We start from the raw sequence: 20,409 nt of genomic DNA on the forward strand, positions 1-20,409 counted from the left end.
CAGCACACAAAAATATACTAAAGTACCTGAGATATGAACTCTCACAAAAACAGAAGTGATACCAAGTGCTCCGGAAGGGCAAGTATATCCTACTCCGCCAGCGGCACTCATCACATGGAAATTTAGTAAAAAGCAGTAGGCGTCAAGTTACATCAAAACCGAACTGTTTTTTTTTAATGTAAGTTCAATATGCCCATGAAATTTATTGGTACGGCGAATGGCATACCAGCCTGCGTTCCTGTTGCTGAAATTATTGGTACGGCGAACAGTTTATGCTCTCCCTTGTAGAGCTATATATTTGATATTAAAGCGCTTGTGATTTAAAATATATAAATATGGCTGAATCATGTGTTAAATTGTTTTATTGACGTTGATAGACTTATTACATTCATATTTATAAAGATAAAATGTTTATGGATATATATTGTAAGTATTACGTGTTTTTTCCCTATCTATATAAACAAAGCATAAAAAGACAAGGTATCCCTACTCGGTATAGCTATAAGACCTAACTGATCACAACATTACAATCCTCTTAAAACAGTAAGCTGTCTTCCAAAAACTAATAACAACGGCATTCCGTGGTGAGTAAGGATACAACAACTTGAGATGTCACGTGGCATCCTCGACCTCTCAACTATCACCAATGTTTCATCAGTACAGTTGTTAAAATAGCAGCCAACTATAATCGGATAATAACTCCAGTATATTTTACATTACAGTCCTTGTGGTTCAAAAAGTAATTTCTAACTGGAAATTGTATATTTTATTCCTCGTAACTATAATGTATGATTTAATTTTTAAGGAAAAATCTGAAACTTACTTTGATAACTATCAACATACGGCTCCGGCACACTAAGTATCTTTCCAATCAACAGTTTTGTAACTGCATCATATCAATTTGACGACAAACTTATCATCATTTAGTTAAAGTTGTCAGTATCTGTTTTGTTTACTTTGTAGAACTTTCAAAAATGTCACTGATGCATTTTATTGTATTATAATCATTATCGTCATTTGGAAAACAATTTACGTTTCAAGAATTAAAAAAAAAACAGAATGTGCTCTTGCCGATATCTATAATTTAAAGTCTGTCCAATCTCTCATCAAATATATAACGAAGTCGTCTGGAAAACCATTTCTACCAGTAAATCTAGCGTTGTTCTGGAAACTTTTTTGTCTCTGCAATGCGAAATCTGTATAAAACTGGTTATCACGTGCATATGAATTTTCATGTGGTGCACTAAATGGGATCATTGGATTTTTCTTCTCGTAAGTTGAAGGAAAGGGTGATGCATCTTGTAGTTGAAATGATGCAGAGTATGTTTGAGGACTGTAAATTGGACCTTTATATCGAAAGTCGTTGTCTACTTTGTGATGCCTTCCAGAAACTGGATCGTAGAACTCGAAAAACGGCGGAGGTGCAGTTGGGACCATATTTAAGTTGTCAAAAGATGGATCGTGCATGAATGGTTGTCTGAAGTGAAATTCTGGTGGCTGGGTGAATGGAGTTTTCCTGTAGTCTGTTATGCTTCTCGCCATCCATCTGCTTGCGTTAGATACTAAAATATATATGCAAATTTTATTCAGTTCTCTTGTAAATCGTATATTCTGTGCTAAGTATTTCTTTTATGTGTGCTCATAGTCGTCAAATATAAACTGTGGTCATTATAGTTATGTAGAAAACATCGCGTGTCATTTTCTATCGCGTGCATTTCACACACAGAATAGTTCTCTTTCCAAATTAAAACAAAGAAACTGCATTTATGTACAGTTTTACAAATTGTACTGAATAAAATGATAACATACTAAGTTTAGTGCACCAGGAGATATTGTAACATGCAAAGTTTTACAGAAAATAATAGATTATAAAGACATACCTTGGGCCAAACATATGACAATGTAAATTAATGTCATCCAATTTAACATCTGGAAAAAAAAAACAAATCACGTCATGTCAAGAAATGGGGATCATATGATTAAAAATTCTATTTCGTAGCAAGATATCTCGTAAGACTTTAAAAGAAAAACATGCGTCTGTCATATTTCATATGCAAATTCTTTAAATTGTTCGATTTATTCAAAATACGTCGTGACTGTCAAAAATCTGATGTCATTTCATGTAATGATATAATTAAAGGGTAATAAGTCTGGTAAAATAATATAATTCATCCTAAATAAAATTAACTTAAAAAAAAAACGAATATTGCACACATTTCTGAAATAAATCAGAAATGTAACTGGATTAGAACAATTTATCAATATTCGCATTCATTGTACTAGAAATCATCATGTGAAAAAAACTGTCACTCTATAGTTAAAGCACAATAGAATAACACTTACTTCTATGATCATTTCGTCTTATCAAATCCTGATTGATTAATGTCAGTAGTATCATACAGGTAAAAGTAGTTTTAACCGTGCACCGTAAAGTAAGTAAGGCGATTGATATTTTATTAGTCTTTTAATTAAACTGCTATAATAATGACAGGACTGATGGATTTTCGTGGTAACAGATGATACATTTATAATTTTATTGAATTATAAAAACACTAATTCATCAAAACCACTGTTTCCGTTCTCAAATCACGATTTCAATTTTGTCTCACAAATTATGCCTGCATTTTTTTTTCTTTTTCGAACTGTATAATTATGTCATTTTAAAATTTAAAAAAATGTAATTTTAGTCAATAAAAGATTATTAAGTAAACAGTAATGTAGCGTAGGTATAAAAACAATGAACGTCTCTTGAAAGTGTTGTATCCAGAGAGCATTGTAAAAAAACAACATTTTAAAAAATGTTGGTACTCAAAATTCTGATATCAACCAAACTAAGACCACTGTTGCAAGGTCCTATACGGAAATTAAAGACGAAACCAGTGATACATTTTTAAAACAAAGCTGCCCTGTAACTATTCCTCCACTATGAATAACACCTTAATTCAATGTTAATGGACAGTCAGTCACGACGGGTACAGCGGGCACATGCCATACGACTGGTACATGGTACATTTGATATTCCGTTAAATGAATTATCAAGACAATTAAGACCTGCAAACTTCGTAAATTTTGCAGTTTTTTTAACATGGATAATAATGAAGAACATTATACGTACATCGCTTTACAGAATATTATTAGATCAATTCTTCCCAAGTCCCCTTCAATTGAGTTCCATATTTCGAATGTTGTGCACACTTATTGAATATTGAAGTTCTTCGGAGCTCGTGATCATACTTTTTTTTTCAATTTGCCTACGAATAACCAACGAACGCACGTATCTAGGGGATCGATATGGAGATAACTATAAAACGCGTTAATTGTTAGTTACACGTCCTTTAGGGAATCGATATGGATATAACTACTGAACGGGGTCGACATGGGGATAACTACAGAACGGTTAATTGTATATATCGCGTCCTCTAGGGGATATTGGGATAATTACAGAACGGTTAATTGTTTATCTCGCGTCCTCTAGGGTATCGACATTGTGATAACTACAGAACGGTTAATTGTTTATCTCGCATCCTCTAGGGGATATGGGGATAACTACAGAACGGTTAATTGTTTATCTCGCGTCCTCTAGGAGATAATGGGATAACTACAGAACGGTTAATTGTTTATCTCGCGTCCTTTAGGAGATACATATGGAGTTAACTACAGAACGATTAATTGTTTATCTGGCGTCCTCTAGGGTATCGATATTGGGATAATCATGGAAAGTTTAATGGTAAATTATGAAACTTTATGTTGTATACAAGTGTGGTGGTTTCGATACAGATTTTTATCAATTTAGATCGTAGATCAGAATTCATATAGCAGTCGCCAGAGCCTTTAAATTTGTAAAACCTGCTAGCATCTGCAATTATCTTACACTGTCGCAGGAAAATAGTCCCATTGGCATACCTCATTAAGGTCCAAATGTTAGGTCCACTTAGATTAGGTATTTCTAATATATCATATTTAATGCAATGTTTTTACGCCAATAAACAAAGCCAATATACAAAGCCAATAAACAACTTTTACTTCAAACTAAATATGCTGATTAACTTGATTGGTATTTACAACGATTCAAGAAAAAGTAGTTGACATCTAACCTCTTATCAGTACATTTATTTCTATGCGTTGACCAGAATAAACCAATCGTTCACAGTCGATATATTCAAGTTGCCTCCAAATGCTTTATTCTCAGCTATAGACGCATAACAAACCATTTGATATTTATCTAAAAATGGAAATCCCTGCGAGATTGTAAATAGTCATCGATCATAGAAAATATGAAGAGGAATGCTGAGTACCAACTGTCTTGAAGTGTCTACAGATATTTCATGCAGGCCCTGGTAGATCCATATATTTACAAAAATGGGGCAGTGGTTCGGATCAAGAAACTTATATAAAGAAGAGGTTCCACACAGGGACTACACGCCCTGTTTCAGGCTTTTATTTGCCGCTCCTTTTTGACAAACTTTCAACAAAAGGTGGTATAACCCCCGAAACCATCTGGTGTATCACTCTCTGTATCGTGTATATTTATTACGATTACCACCCCGTGACATCGGAAGCCTGGATATGACAAATAAAAATTATGTTTTTCTTATATTTTCTAACATAAGAATTTCGGAAATGGTGCCAGTCTGTGGTCTGGTGATATTGCTTTTTGAAATAATCATTCTCTTAGGCTATTTTGGCTATGTGTTATGATAATAGGGCTGTAGGTGCTCCAGGGTCTTACAAGTGCATGGCCAAAGCACTTGTAAGGCCCTTGATATTGCAAAATTTCAAAACGAAAGTAGTGATTTCTACACCAGGCAACTTTCATTTGACGGTTCTTATTTAGAATGCTCATAAGGTATGTTGATGTTTTTTTTATGAGAGTTAAGGTAAATGGTGTTCATAATGACCCCCCAGCACCATCTGTACTCGTGTAAAATTTGCTATGAACCTTGAAAATAACTGGATTTAACACAGAACATAATGGGGACATAAAATAGTGCTATTACACCTTGTAGTTCAATTACGCAGTATGTCAGAGAGTTTTGTATTCATCCATCAAAGTGTTCCATGTAAATTGACATCGAATCTGAATATTACGCGAACTGGCTCACTGTTTCCATGCACCATGAATTTCGATGTGTTCTTTTTTAATGTCCTTCGAAGTCAGAATAGTTAATTTAAAAATATATCAAAAGAGTTCAATATAATATTAATCATTTACAACGAAGCTTGTGTTAGGATACGCTACGCTTGAATTCAATCCCCAAACTTTCCTTTTATACCATATTTTTGTAATTCGGGGATTATTTGAGCTGAAAAATTCAAACGATTGATATAAATTGATTCAGTACATGAGTACTTTGATATAAATTAATTGACAACGTTCACTTTGAAAAGGGCGGGTATTATCTGATAATTATTTAACATGAAGTGAAACAAAGACGTGTTTAACGATGTCATGATGCGGGATAAACTTTTCACTATTGTTAGTGATCCCGATAAAAGTGAAGTCCTGTGTAGATTCCGTACGTCAGTGCATAGGCTAACATAATTGAAGTGGCACTTTATTCAAAAGTGAACAGAAAGTATATAAATATATTTTTTTTATTTAGTGAACTCCGAATTAAAATGAAGAAAAGAGATCCAACTGTCATCCAATGAAAATCATATAATTAAGGGCACATGCAAAATGATTTAAAGTTAAGCTTATATTTTTACTCTTAAAATACTTCAATAAAAGCATTCTTAAGATAATCATTTATTTCATTTTTTTCCTTCCATTGTGAGTAAGGGAGTCCATCTTTATTAGTTCCACGCAAGTTCCATGACATTAATTTTTGTTCGTTCTTTAATTCAATTTTAAGTAAGGGATCGACACCATCTTCATTATTTCACCCTAAGCTTAATGTCAAGTACATAAATGTCATCTATACTTTGAAGCTGTTGGAACAAGACCAGTCGTATAACAGTCTTTTTTTTTTTTTTTTGGTTATCCGTGCTATTTGATTGTAGAAATTAAGTCAGCATATTACAAAAAATATTGTTTTATGATATGTGATGCATAACAATTTCTGTCGCTTTGACAATAATCTGTCCTTATACAAAGATAAGTAATAATGCCATTCATCTTCCTTTAACAAGACGTATGTTATGAAAAATGGCCGCATCTGAATAAAATATTTCGAAGAACACTTTATTCCTAATAAACAACATCAAAATCGTATTTACCGAATAAAACACAAATTGAAACAATTCATTCAACAAGGAATTTGTTTTTGTTCCTGCTGATAAAGCTGCAAATAATATTACTGTTATTTGTAGTAAATTTTATATTGAAATCCTACAAAAAGAAATTACGAATTCACTTACATTCCAACTAACTAGATTTTCAGAAATTGAAATCGTGAACAAACATAAACTCGTCGCTACCTCTTTATAAGCTAGCATGGAATTTCCTACTATGTACTATCTTCCCAAACTTCACAAATCACCTTATAAATATAGAATCATTTCCTCTTCAAATCACTGCTCTACTATAGACTTTCTATTTCACTTACTTGGGCGCTCAATACCATAAAAATCTGATTACAAATTTTTGTAACAAAGCGTATGGAAATCGTGGAATTAACTATTTTTGGAGTGTTAAAAACTCGGCTTGAAGTGCTTGATAAATCACATGCTCGTGTGTTCAAAGTTTGGATTTCTCAACTCTATACACTACACTTCCACATAAGCTCATAAAACAACATTTCACATATCTTATCAAATAGTTATTTAATAAATCGGGATGTGGATTTATTCGAATTCTCTTAGCTCATTTATTAGTAACGAAAACATAAAACTACGTTAATTGAACTTCTTTTTGAATGCCTACAGCACTCGAATTCCTGTTAGACAACATTTTCAAAATAAATAAATACCCTTCCAAACAATATTTGGTAGAAAAAAATTAATAACACCTTTAAATATTTGGACGATATTTAGGCTCCAAAAACGATGACTTCAATTTTTATACTAAGGATATATATCATGTAGAACTGTTATTGAATAAGACAAATATCGACCTTGATCTTAGAATTCATATCGATAATGGTATATGGTGTTTACATATCATAATTGGTACGATTTGCTCGTATTTGTAACAATGTTTCGGATTTAAACGGAAGGAATCTTTATATAAGCGAGAAATTACTACATCAAGGTTTCCGACATCACAAGGTCGTAAAAACATCCACATTTTTTTTTTCAACCGATAGAAGGAACTCCCTCTCAAATACAGGTGTACTGGTAAAGGATTAATACGTGCGGGTATCTTTCACCCAATGTTTTACGGTATTATTCTACACAAAGCACGGAAAGCTCGATACTGACCCAATAAACGAAACCTCCGTAAGGGATATAGTTATGATATTGTTGTCAAATCGTTGAAGATAGCATTTTTCGTGTAACATTGATTCGCTCATAGGGATTACATAGAAATTAAAACATTATATTTTAAAGCAGTTTTTGGCATGACACGGGTTGTGTCCTTATTGTATGACTGATGAAGTACCGTGATTCTCAACTCGCATGGGATGAATTGAGATTGATTTTACAAACTGGGGACATAATTTTGTATGTGTTTAAACTGGTATGGAGCTTGCATGTCAGTTAATTGATAGTAGTCCTTAGTTTGTACCTTTGTGCAATTTATATTCAGTTTCTTTGTTTCCGTTGTAACAAAGGACTCAGACCTTTTGAAATGATTGTATGTGTGTTTAGTTGTGTGATACTTATTCTACATGGGCCAGATTTTAAAGGGGGTGTAATCAAGCCAAAGTACTTAAACCCCACTGCATTATTTGCGCCTGTCCCAAGTCAGGAATTTCCGGACTCTGTATGTCTTGTTTGGTTTTCATCTTTATCTATTTTTTGTGTTACTTGAGTATATAGGGGCAACTCTTTAGCTGCACATGGAAATAATTATGTTTTGGGGGCCATCTGCAGCCTGCCCTTTGGTATGATTTCCTCGTCGTTCCTGAACACTTGGGCTGACATTTTCATCCCGGTGAGGTTGTAGTCGCTTTGACATATACACCATGTATACAATATATCAACAACACATATCCCTTAGCCATGGCACAATATTTATCCAGGCTAAATCCTATCACATCATCAAAATAACATTATTCAGCTACATTATGGTAGATAGACGAAATATCTGGTGTTATACATAATTCATATTTACACCTTTTTTTTCAATATCAGAAGTGAGTGTACCGGATATTGTTTACACTAGTCAAACATCAAGTCCAGACTGATATACAATTAATTAATTTCAATAAGAAAGTCTCGATTCTACTCTTTCGTTCACTGAAATACTTGTTCTCTATAATTATTGTAGGACAAGGAGAGGAATGAAAATAGTGTAATAGACGCTTGAGATTTCGTTGGTACCGAATGTAATATACAATAGTTTAGGAGACGACCATTTAATTTGGGTTGGGTCTTAAAATAGATATTTTGACTTAGACCTTTATGAAAATAAACATTTTGATCTTTAAGGTGAGAGGGAAAAAAATACGTTTGATCCTTTCAAATTACTCCAAATGTCTTGCTTTTTTCCAAACACAGTCAAATTCTTTAAAAGTGAACTTCGAAAGCGAGTGGATAATCTCGGGTCATTTCTTGCAAACATTTTCAGTTATAATTAGACCTATAACATATATAAAGTATAACTTCTAGAAAATAATAAAACAAAGGACATTACACGTGATAATTTTTTTGTAATTTTTAGTGAAACATAATAAGTTAGTTTTTGTCAAACTCTCATTCTCAAATCAGTATTTGAGGGAACGAGGAGGTCCTATTCTGTAATCTACCACTATCTATTTTTCGATTTAGTATTTAATAAAACTTACCAAGTGACTTATGTTTTATTCACTTACATTTTTATAGTTTAATACGTCCAATGCTATTCACTTCAATTTTCCCGTTTTGGAGATCTAATACATTGCCAAGTAGATTGAACACAACTATGACATTGTACACAGGTAAACAATTAATTACATTACAAGTGATGCGTTAACCTTGAAGGAGGAGAAACTTTGACGTTAATTTATTGAATTACTTATAATGTGTCAAAATTTACGCCTTCAACAATGTTGTGTCTAAATTAAGCCACTGGCAAACTGACCATCTATGGAGCGTGACTCAACTGTACACTGTCATTCTCGCACGTGTGTGCCAAATAATATTTGGATGGAACTCTTCTATATGATATAAAATAAAATTAAACATATTGATATTTTCTCGAATTGGACGGAGTCACAATAAGTGCATTTGAAACTCGTCTTATAAAAAAAACATTTGGGTTTCTTTTTCTTCACACACCTCAATAAATGTATAATTGTAAATCAACAAGGAACTTTCTTGACGATTTTGATGAGAAAAATAATACGTAACATGTGTTACGAGTTATGCCATATGTTGTCAGTGTAACGCTTTAGACCGACATTATATGTCTCCCAGATTTGTGAAGCCAAACCCTTTTACGTCATTCAGTGGTGTATAACAAGGAGACGTGGTTTTCTCTCTGTCTCATTTCCTTGTATTGCATCATACAAACACACAAACCATATATGGGGATTTGAAAAAAAAATATGTGTTTACTGTTTTAAGGTAATTGATCATATTTAACACGAAAGTCGAATAGCATCGTTATTATTAAAGATTAGAAAAGGTGATGTACATGTTTTATCGAGCGTGGACCTAGCACATTTCCAATGAAGCGAGCTCATGTCTAAAACGTGCGACTGGTTTTACGCGCCAATGTAACATAAAAAATGAAACTTTCAATTCTTATATTAATTACATTTAATATGTTTCTCTTATTTTATATTTATCTATTTTAGATATACATTGACAATGATCAATAAAAGTGGTCCACTTAATTGTGGGCGTGGTCTATATAGATAGTTCGAAGATTTGTAATCCAATGAGATTAGCGTAATTTAATGATATGCACAGTAAATGTAATTATTTCAATACGACTCCCATTTATCAGAAAACTATTTATGGATAGTATAAATGCAGTATTTGCTGTAATGACACATGATTTCGTATTGCGTTCTCTTTAACAGAAAAAAACAAAAACAAAAACAAAACAAAAACAAACAAAAACAAACAAAAACAAAACAAAAGCAAACAAAAAATCCGTACCCCCAGTACCTCGTCCATTATACTTATCCCCCTGTATATCAGATACCTAATTTAGTTTAAACATATTTTATTGCAACATTGGCAAACTAGTGAATCAGACAAAAGTTATACCAACTTAGGTTGCCTTCTCCATAATGGACATAACAAATATAGCATACAAACAACGGACATTATACAAATATATACACATCATTAAAAATAACAGTATTTTGAACCATAAATCACTTGCAAATAAATGATAAAGTACTGTGTTTGAAAGCGTAAAAAATGCACCGTTAAATCTTAAAACCTTTAGTTTGCTTGATAAAGTGTTGTACCATAACGAAGTTACTATTGTTTTGAATAGGAGTAAGTCATTGCCTGACAGATTTTTTTCAATGTTTATTTCGCCGTCATAGATAAATGTAAATTTAGGCGAGCTTGACCAAAGAGAGGACACTCCAGAAAATTATAAATTGCATCTTCTATCACCCAACCGCGTTCACATTTGGGACATTGTTTTAATCAAACACAAGGTCAGCATTCAAATTGCTATATCATAAATTATCGGTCGCCAGAATCATAAAATTTCGGTGGTTTTGATGAGGTAACTCGGATTTTATTCTTGAAAGAATCGGGAGATGTGGAATTTTGATACTTTTACCCAGACCATTCCATAAATTAACCATTGATGGAATGATAACTAAAGTCTTGTTAATGGACTTCTATAATCGTTTTGATTTCTCAAGTTATAGTTAGTGTTTATTTTATTAAAGTATTAAATAATTTTGGGCCTCTTGGGTGTGGAATTTGTAGAGCAAAGTCAGTTTTCTTCTTTTCTTTCTGTTCTAAGGGTTTTCCATCCAGTTTCGAAACAATGCGATTCGGTACTTGCAAAATTTAGAATTGTCAGTAACAATACCTGCTACCTCGACAACAACAACAAAAGAAACAAAAAAATCGCGACCCTAAGTACCTGTGGGTATGATCATTTTTTTACCTAAACTTCGTGGTACACACAGACGGGAGGCGGGAGTGTTAGACTATGGTCATATATTTATAGATAAAGTGAATAGCCATTCGATGTATTGTCTTCGATGTTGATCGGGTCAACACTCTACGCGTATTTGAACTCCTTGTTTTTTTGTTTTTTTGTTTTTTTGTTTTGTTTTGTTTTTTTTTTTGGTGCTGGATGTGTGATTTTATATATCATGATTAGGAGTGCAATCTACGCTCTGCTAGTAGTTTTGGCTAATTAAGTTTAATACTTTGACTGCTAGTGTTGTGGTAGCTACAAGAATACATAGCAGCACTATTCCTCCATGAATAGAAACAAGTGTCTGGGCTGGGTATGCTTGGCTTTTTGAGTGCTGGTTGGATGCTTTCATGTTCCCTTTAAGGAATCAAAGTGTTTTATACCTTTTGTCATCTGTCTGCTTGTCCCATTCAGTGGTGTAGTCGGGGCCAAATCAGGGTGGAAGCTTTAGCACAGAAAGGGGGAGAGATTTATTTTGGTTGGTTTCTATTACAAGCATGTTGACGCCTTTGCTTCGTAATTTAGCTACGTCACTGCCATTTCAGGTCGAGTTGAACAGTGACACCAAGGTATTTTGCTGATGCAACAACTTCCAGAGTGTGGTTATGTTTGTATTGGAAGTGGACAAAAAAAAGTGTTTTCTTATATTAAATTTTGCTTCTAGTATCACTAATTCATTTTAATAGAAAATAAATTTTTAATGTTACAAAATCATTCTTTTAATAATAGAAAAACTTTTTTAATATCAGATATTCACTTTGTAATATTAGAAAATGAATTTGTGCTATCTAGCAATCGTGTTCCCATTTTGGCGTTGCATCAAGATTACTGTGTAGTTAAGTATCAGGTGATTCACGTATGTCAACATACCACCAAATTAACTTCAATTTCAGAAACACAACCAGACAACATAACCACGCATAGTTTGTCATTTAGTTATTGCACTTTTGAGATAAAAATTATATAGATTGTGTATGAAATTGGCAATCTATAGGAGTTATTGTTCTCCTTTTGGTTTGCCTTGGTTGACTTTGGTGGGAGAAGGGGGAGAATTTATGGTTTTCTCAAAAACGCAGTGAAAATACAGAAAAGACTATTGTTACATTAAAAAGTTTCATATGTAGCACAAAAAAATCCATCATTTGTTTGATGGATTTTTCTAAACCATGTATCGCCTCTACTATTGGCAGTGTCCGAATTTAATATGGACTAGTACTTAATAAGCATAATATAAATATATATACTATTGTAGTTAGCTATGTTTAAGATAATCTGGGAGGCCGTTGATGCGTATCAAGAATAAGACAGGCCCAAGCACAGTATTTTGTAGTAGTAAGACAATATTGGATGACTTGCCATCCAAGGCTATCGTTTGTACCTACGACCAGACAGAAAAGCCGACATCCAGTTTAAGGTTTTGTCAGAGATTCCATAACAATCTAGTCTTTAGATAAGATGTATCTTGGCATCATTTTTTTTTTCAAATAATAATTTTTGACAAGATCACATTTATTACTTAGTTATTATTTATTTAAGCCCGCATTTTTCTATGAAGTCTGCCGAGTAAATTATGTACAGGACCTGTTGCCTTATGAGGAATAATCTTGTTTAAGTAGTGTCTCGATTCCAGGTGTCGTGATGTATAATTTGTAAATGATTTAGTGGAGTAGTTCCTTTTTCTGGTATGGGTTCATTCGTTTCACCATATCTGTTTCTTCTTCTATTGTAACTGGTGAAAATGCAGCTTGAGACTGTTTATCTGAATATCCGTCATTAGAAATTGTAATGGCTACTTTATTTGTACACATTATTTGATCATTCTTGATATTTTATTGATTTGTGATTGGGTATAGCATTCACAAATTAGTATAAAATTTAAATTGCACTCACACTGGTGTCTATTTTGTTATCATAATATGACATCTCATAAGCAACATCTCACTTTTACACAAGGAAGGAGATAAATCCAACCCGTCCAATTTCAGAGGAATTTCTTTGTCTCTAATTTAGGAAAATTATTAAATAAAATCTTGTTCAATATGATTTAGGAATTACAATAAAGTAAACTGGTAATTTAAACACTTCCATTAACTTACTGTTGGAAAAAGGTCGAAAAGCATGGTTTAAGATAAAGAAATCAATAGGGTTAGATAATCCTTGTTCCCTCTGAGAAAAATTATTTGATACTTTAACCAACCCCATTATTATGTATGTATGTAAATTATGGGGAATTGTAACTTTAAAGACGCAGACCAATTTAAACATTTACACAGCAAAGCAACAAATGATGCATACCTGCAGAACTCAATAGACGCCCTTTAAACACAAAAGTAATGACAAAAGAAATCAAAGTTTGGGAACATAATTGCAATTCAAAAACACACTAATAACTAATTGCTAATAACACGGAAATGGATAAAGGAATTGGGATTTAGCCTCCTCGTAGTAAATACCCATGATATTAAACGAAATATATCAAATATAAAACAAAGGATACTTGATCAAGGTATTCAAAATCAATATAGCTGCTTAAGAGAAAATAATGAACTCTGCTTTTATAAAAGTTTCTAGAAATCAAATTGATGACATGCTTACGTCAATGTGTGCAAACTTAAATCTGACAGATCCACAATTTGTCAGTTTAGGACTATTGTTCACTCTCTCGCAATTGAGAGGGGCCGCTACCAAAATATCCTCCAAAGTAACTGTATTTGCGTGTATTTTTTTACATACACTGCCCAGCCTATAAGGTACCCAGACAAGTTCTCATCAACAAAATAAAAAAAAAACAATGGCAAAAGTTTCTTTTCAATAACAGAAAATAATATATCTCGTGGATCGTTATGGTGTATCCATCAGCACCATGAAAACTGATTTATTCAACGGGTCATAGTTTTCCTTCCCTCGTTTGTCTACCCCGGACTTGACTTTTTATGAGCAACTCGGCGGGTGTTTCTAGAAAAGCAGAGGACGCTTACCCTACCGGTGCACCTGGTCCATGCTCCCAGTTTTTAGTGTTTTTTTCCGAGTTGCTCATTTACTTTTGTTACTTTGAATGTATGATTTTAGTTACTTTATGTTCTTTGTTGTGTATATGTCTGTTTTTCATGTCTGGTCTTTGTTCCTGGATTACATTCTTTTGATTACCGCTATAACCTTGGTTCCCTTCATTACTCTTTAATATTAAACAGTAACTGTTTGGTTATTCTGAAAGCCTTAATTGCATACTAGTATATAAATATACGCTTAGCCTTGTCAATTAAATAATGTATTAGTTTAAGGCACCTCCGCCCCAGTTCAATATGGTTATGATTAGAACTGTCACTTTTTGTATGTTTGGATTTGTGTGTTGTGTCATAACCATCTATTGTAAATCTACCCTTGGTGACTTACGCAATTAGGATAAATGAGTAACATGTTCATAAATATGTATCAATCTGTTGGTAAATCATTTATCAATATCAATAAATTGAACGAATTATAAACATGTTAATAAAAATTAACGTGTTATCAAATGCTGTTACGGAAGACTTACATGCCGGACAATATCCAATAAAATACGCAATTAAAACACTTTTCTGAACGATTAAACCACCCTTTTTATCAGCACGTTAATAAATCACCCATTTATTGATATCAATAAATGATTTAATAACATGTTGAAAAATATTTATTAACGTATTGATGCATCGTTCAATTAATCGTATCAATTAATAATAATAACATGTTGATTAATTTTATTATCTTGATAGTTTAAACATATTTTATTTTTAAATATCAAACATATGTGCAAAACAAAACAGACCAAACAAAGTTTGACAAACAGGATTCGGAAACAAGCACTAGTCCTATGTTGATAAATTTTTTTTATATCAACATTTATTTGTTAATGCGTCGGACGTTGAACTTTGTACTGATACAGTTACCATATATATTTATTTATTTATATGTTTATTGTAAAATAATTCATTTTCTAGCCACAGCTACATGTGACGTACTCCCAAATAGCGGGGTCTTGGAGTAGGCCAGAGCGTCAACACAGAAGCCCAGCCGCTACTAGGAATACAGTTGCTTGAGGTCGAGATTTTTTTTCTGGTTAATAAGAAAAAATTACGAAATCACGTGTAATAACAGCTTGTATTTTATTATAAAGATAGCATTGATTTACCGAATGCAGTGGCGGATCCAGGGGTGGGGGGAGGCTTAGAAAAAAAAATGTTGAAAAATAAAAAAAAAATCCAGACCCCAATTACCTGTGAGTAGGACCAGAGACCTATAATTAATAACAGGTCTATGATAGGACATACTATGATCGAGTTCTTTGGTCAGGTTTTCCGACCGCAGGGCTACCAACACCATTTGGTTTTAATAACCATCAACATCGACCGCGAGCGGCCTATATTGGTATATTCAAGGTTGTTAAAAACCCCAAATCATTATTTTTCTGGTAACCATTTTTCTTGCCGTCCATGGGAGACCCGACAAGGTAGTCAAGGAAGTTAAAATTCTAGTAAATGTACAACATGCGTGCACACGGGGACATCTAATAAATAGTCTGTAATGGACTAATACTAAGGGGGGTTTTAACGTCCTTGAATACCCTGTCGGGTATCGCACGGACGGCTTCGTAATGGGTGTCCCTGACTAAATACTTGGTAGTCCTGCCCCAAAGCCACCACCAGAATATGCAGGTTACAGAATAAGTAGGGCCATTTTTCCGGAGTTTCGTAATTGTTTCTTTCTTTTAAAATTACACTTCTTCGTTTGGAAGGTCAAACACAGAGGAAAGGCCCGATAATGTCCCTACTTAGCGGTTTAACGAACGTTATTAGATATCAAATCACGAAATTAAGTTTACCTGCGAATAAACAGAAAATCAAATCTCTGTAAGTACCTTTATTTGAAATATACGCGTGTAAACAGACTGCTCTCAGGAACGTGAAAGCATATCAAACTGATGCTATAGATTGCTCTTAAACAAGGACATTCCATCTAAAGAAAGTCCTCTCTACGATCAGCTCTATATGATATTTTACCCATGTTTTGGAGATATTTACAGCATTTCTTAAATCTTCAATCTCTATTATGCGATAGTAAACCTTAATTTTGTTGCAGGCTGTAGTGCAGGGTACTATTATAATGAAGTGTGCATTAAATTTGGCGCCCAACTAAAAAAATCTATGGGTTTGCACTGTGGGATTAGATATAACTGTTGTCTTATCAGTCCCAAGCCCACTGAAGAAACTATAAGGCACATAAAAAGAACTCGAAGAAAAAGAAACCCCCAACTGAAAATAACAAAAGTAGAACCCTTCCCCCCAAAAAAGCAACAAATCAAATATTCAACAACAATTACACTTTGTTAGAGATTGTAAAAAGCAACCCTTTGTCCCTTCAAGAGGCAAAGTAAAGCACTGTCAGTGAAAGTGAGAAACAGACTATAACTTATCTCGTATTCAAACTGCGGCATGTGATCTACTTTCACTATGAACAAAAATGGTGGTGCCTGATTTAAACTAAGTGATATAGCTACATGTACAACTTTTGGCTGTATCTGCTGATATATGGCAGTAAACAATAAACCAAGATGATTCAAAGAGAAAAATGTATAAAGAATTGAGTCCCTTGTTTGAGTGTGTCCAATGAAGCATTTGATATAACATATTTTTCCGAAGTGAGGTAAAATTTTCTACTTTTCCAGACTGAAATTTGCCATGTTGATAAGGGATTCAATAGACGACCAAATCTGAAAACTGTCCCAACACTGAATCCCAGAAGGGATTAAGGTTTCACCCAGTCTGTCTGTCCAAACTATTTTCTTAGGAGCTTGGAACATTGTTATGAAACTTTGTGGGATGTAATATAATCACATGATATGTTGGAAATTAGACATTTTTTCAGCAAAACTTGGTCTTGTGTTTTCGGCAACTCTTCAATGACTTGTAGGGTTGTTATGAAACTTAAAAGGGTATTTAATTACCATATTTGGGATGTGTATATTGTCAGGAATTTATGTTTGAACAGAATTTGTGGAAATGATGGCCTTTGGAACTTGCACAATTTTCAGCAAAACTTGGTCTGATGCATTGTCTTTAACTTCACCTTATTCCTTAACAACTTGCAGGATTGTTCTGAAACACAATATAGATGTGTATATTGTTAGGAATTCGTCATACTCTGTTATTGTGTTGCCAACAAAAAATATAGTACAGATTGTTGTTTGGAGATAGGTGTTATAGAAATGGCAGCAATTTTTGTGTCAAAAGTGCATAGTTTGTCCACCATAAAAATTGTGTTCAATATGAATCATATGTCAGACAGTCCTCATTGGTCCCCAAAAGCAGAGGGTTCAACAGGATTAGTCATCATTCATTATTATGGACTGACAGGATTTATGAAGGACAAAGTCCTCATAATAGTATATAATGCAAAATAGTGTCATAACTTGGTAGCAATTAGAGCCTGATTTCAGTCTGATTGGAAGTTACATCTTTCAGAACTTCCCATTCAAAATTAGGTATTTTCGTATCTTCTTCTCTAAAAAGCTTTTATTATATGGTCTTTAATAATTATTTTAATTCAGATACTTTTTTTCCTTGACATGCCTAGCTGTAGCCAGAAAAGCCAAAGTATGAACACTTAAGTTATTTTGGTTTCACTAGAGCTATTTTTATGTTATTTCAAAAATCTCCTCTGACACTACTTTACCAGTTGGAACCAAATTTGGTATGAATGTTTTTCGCATATATTGCCAATATATCAATAGGTTTAGCCATTCTTTCAATTGCTTAAATGATATTCATTATAAGGCTTAAAAAATTATGGATTGGGTCTAAGTTGTCAGATGACTCCTTGTTAGAGTTATTGCCCTTGAAAGGTGAATAATTATGTTTTTAAAGTTTTCAGCCAATATCTTGAAAACTATGTTAGATAGAAAGAAACTTTCATTTGGTGAAATGATCCTTATGATAAGGCCTACAAAAGTGTGCAGAGGTTAAAGTTGTTGGACGACTCCTTGTTGGAGTTATTGGTCTTGAAAGGTGAAAAATGATGTTTTTAGTAGTTTTCAGTCAATATCTTCAAAACTATGATGGATAAAAAGTAACTTTCAATTGATGAAATGATCGTTATGATAAGTACTACCAAATTCCTTTTTGAGTTAAGAGTTATTGCTCTTGAAAGGCAAACATTTAAGCCTCTTGTGTGGGTTTTAATATAAATTTATGATTTTTGTTGCTCAAAAATGTGTAGTTTTAACCTTTTGATGGTAATTAAAGATTTAAAATATTTTTTTTGGTGTCAATATAATAGTGATGACTTCAGACATAAATATTTCTAGAAGTCAACTAACCAAAAGTTGCAGGGAAGACTATAGATTTCATATTACATGTCTGAACAGTATATATTTATGACCCATTGACTTACGTATAAACCATAATGTGTGTTTAAAGCACCTTCTGTAATTTTGTTGAAAGTTTTCATATCACTAGTTCATCTAAAAATTTTTTAGGGTGATATTGCTTATTTAAAATTTAGTGCTGATGTTGGCAAAACCAGAAGTGGATTCAGAAATTTATAAAGAATGGGTTCAAACCCAGAAAATTTTGAAGGGGATGTCCTAGGCTATCTTGACTAATTTTTCACAAAATTTTCCAACTCCAAATCGACCATTGAAATTGTTGTCTGATGTGTGGTTGTCTGTTTTTAAAGTTTAATGAATGCTTTTAATGTAAACCATACATGGACATTTTTATTTGTTGTAACTGTTCTGCATATTGCAGTAGTTTTGAGAAGAAGGATTCAGACTATCTGGAACCATATGTGTATATCATATGTTTTTTGTTACATTTTACAGAGCTCTGTCTGGTGCAATCTATGGAGGTGCAGGATTTGTTGGGTTTCTTTATGTAACAGATTGGCAAATTTTCATGAACAAAGTACCATACTATAATAAGAAATTTGAGGATCCAAAATATTAACTTCAGCCTGTGTAAGAATGAATGTAAGTTTATTACCAGCTATTGTACAGCAACAGTTATGACCACACTTCACTCTGCACTAGAAGTCAATAATATAAGGAAATACTGTAAGTTGGTCAAAGCTTGCTTTCTATATATCAAGATAAGAAATCACCCAAACTTCCTACTCTAATTTAAAATCTTCACAAATGAATAAATGCCGATATTTTATTATGATTATTATTTATTTATACCCCACTCATCGGAGTGTGGGCTATCTTGCAATCACCTTGTCCGTCCATCCATTACAGTTTTTTTCATTGTTTTTTCTTGATGACTTGTACACTGTCTCCCCTTTTCCAGGTTTGGCAGGAATGCATGAGTAGGATATTCTTAGCATGACATGGCATGCAACATCTTGTTGTTACTTCATTATGGCATACTTTATTAATTCTCCTCGTCAATATACACTTACTTCCTCTCCTACATTGTATTAGAGAAAGTTGATGACTTGACGAAAAGTATTTATACAGTCTTATAAATATAATTAGGTCTGGAAAATTGAGTATGTAATAATGCCGTGTATTAAATTTGTTTTTAAAAGTTTTCTTATGTCTGAGAAACCTTTTGGATTTATGTGCCATAAACTTGTTAAATAGAATGAAATAAAGTGATATGAGGATGTGGATTTTACGTCATGTTGATTCCCTGTATACAATAATTTTGCATTTATTATTTAATGGTGTGTTGTTATCAATTTAGCATTGTTTTGTATATTTCAGGTAGTGAAAAAGTTGTCCAGAATGGAAATTGCACATTATCAACAAATGCCTAGGGATATTTATGACATTATTTTGATTTAAAAAATATGTTTGAAAAGAATGTTTGTCAAGTGTTTTGTTGAATATGAACAGAAACAATATAAACTTGTCTGATATGCATTTTTTCTTGCTATTGAATGAAGCAAATATGGTCCTCATAACAGACATTTATTTAAGGGGTCCCAAATTACTATTGAATAAATATAAGGTATAACTATGGCAGTTTATGATATTTATGTCTCCCCCCCTCCCACTTTGGTGGGGAGACAAATTGTTTTTGGCTTGTTCATCTGTCCTTGTGTCTGTCATAAAGTTTGTCAGTGCAACTCTTCTCAGTCTACTGAACCCAATTTTACGAAACTTGCCAAAAATTCTCATAAATTACCTTGACAGCGCAACTTGTCTGAAACAATTGAACCAAATT

General features: G+C 33.2%; 1 protein-coding gene and 1 long non-coding RNA gene across 4 annotated transcripts; one reads left to right on the plus strand and one right to left on the minus strand.

Annotated features, from left to right (window-relative positions):
- Positions 1–344: 344 nt before the first annotated feature.
- LOC148622648 (uncharacterized) lies at positions 345–9,032 on the minus strand. 3 transcript variants are annotated; one of them, XM_088572612.1, is made up of 3 exons: positions 8,919–9,032; positions 1,881–1,929; positions 345–1,562 (listed from the first exon to the last, which is right to left on the minus strand). In XM_088572612.1, the coding sequence occupies exons 2-3, from the start codon at positions 1,927–1,929 to the stop codon at positions 1,078–1,080; spliced, it is 534 nt and encodes a 177-aa protein (XP_088428738.1). In that variant the 5' UTR covers positions 8,919–9,032; the 3' UTR covers positions 345–1,077. The 3 variants fall into 3 exon arrangements, with proteins under 3 accessions (XP_088428738.1, XP_088428739.1, XP_088428737.1); XM_088572613.1 differs by lacking the exon at positions 8,919–9,032 and adding an exon at positions 3,116–3,270; XM_088572611.1 differs by lacking the exon at positions 8,919–9,032 and adding an exon at positions 2,344–2,448.
- A 6,900-nt stretch (positions 9,033–15,932) lies between these two features.
- Positions 15,933–20,105, plus strand: LOC148622649 (uncharacterized). The gene is made up of 3 exons (XR_015920677.1): positions 15,933–16,092; positions 19,062–19,208; positions 19,947–20,105. It is a non-coding gene; the product is annotated as an uncharacterized LOC148622649 (long non-coding RNA).
- The last annotated feature ends 304 nt before the right edge of the window (positions 20,106–20,409 follow it).

This window comes from Perna viridis, chromosome 3 (assembly GCF_037379345.1).
Source record: "Perna viridis isolate PV_CMFRI_1.1 ecotype Kerala chromosome 3, ASM3737934v1, whole genome shotgun sequence".
Lineage (NCBI taxonomy): Eukaryota > Metazoa > Mollusca > Bivalvia > Mytilida > Mytilidae > Perna > Perna viridis.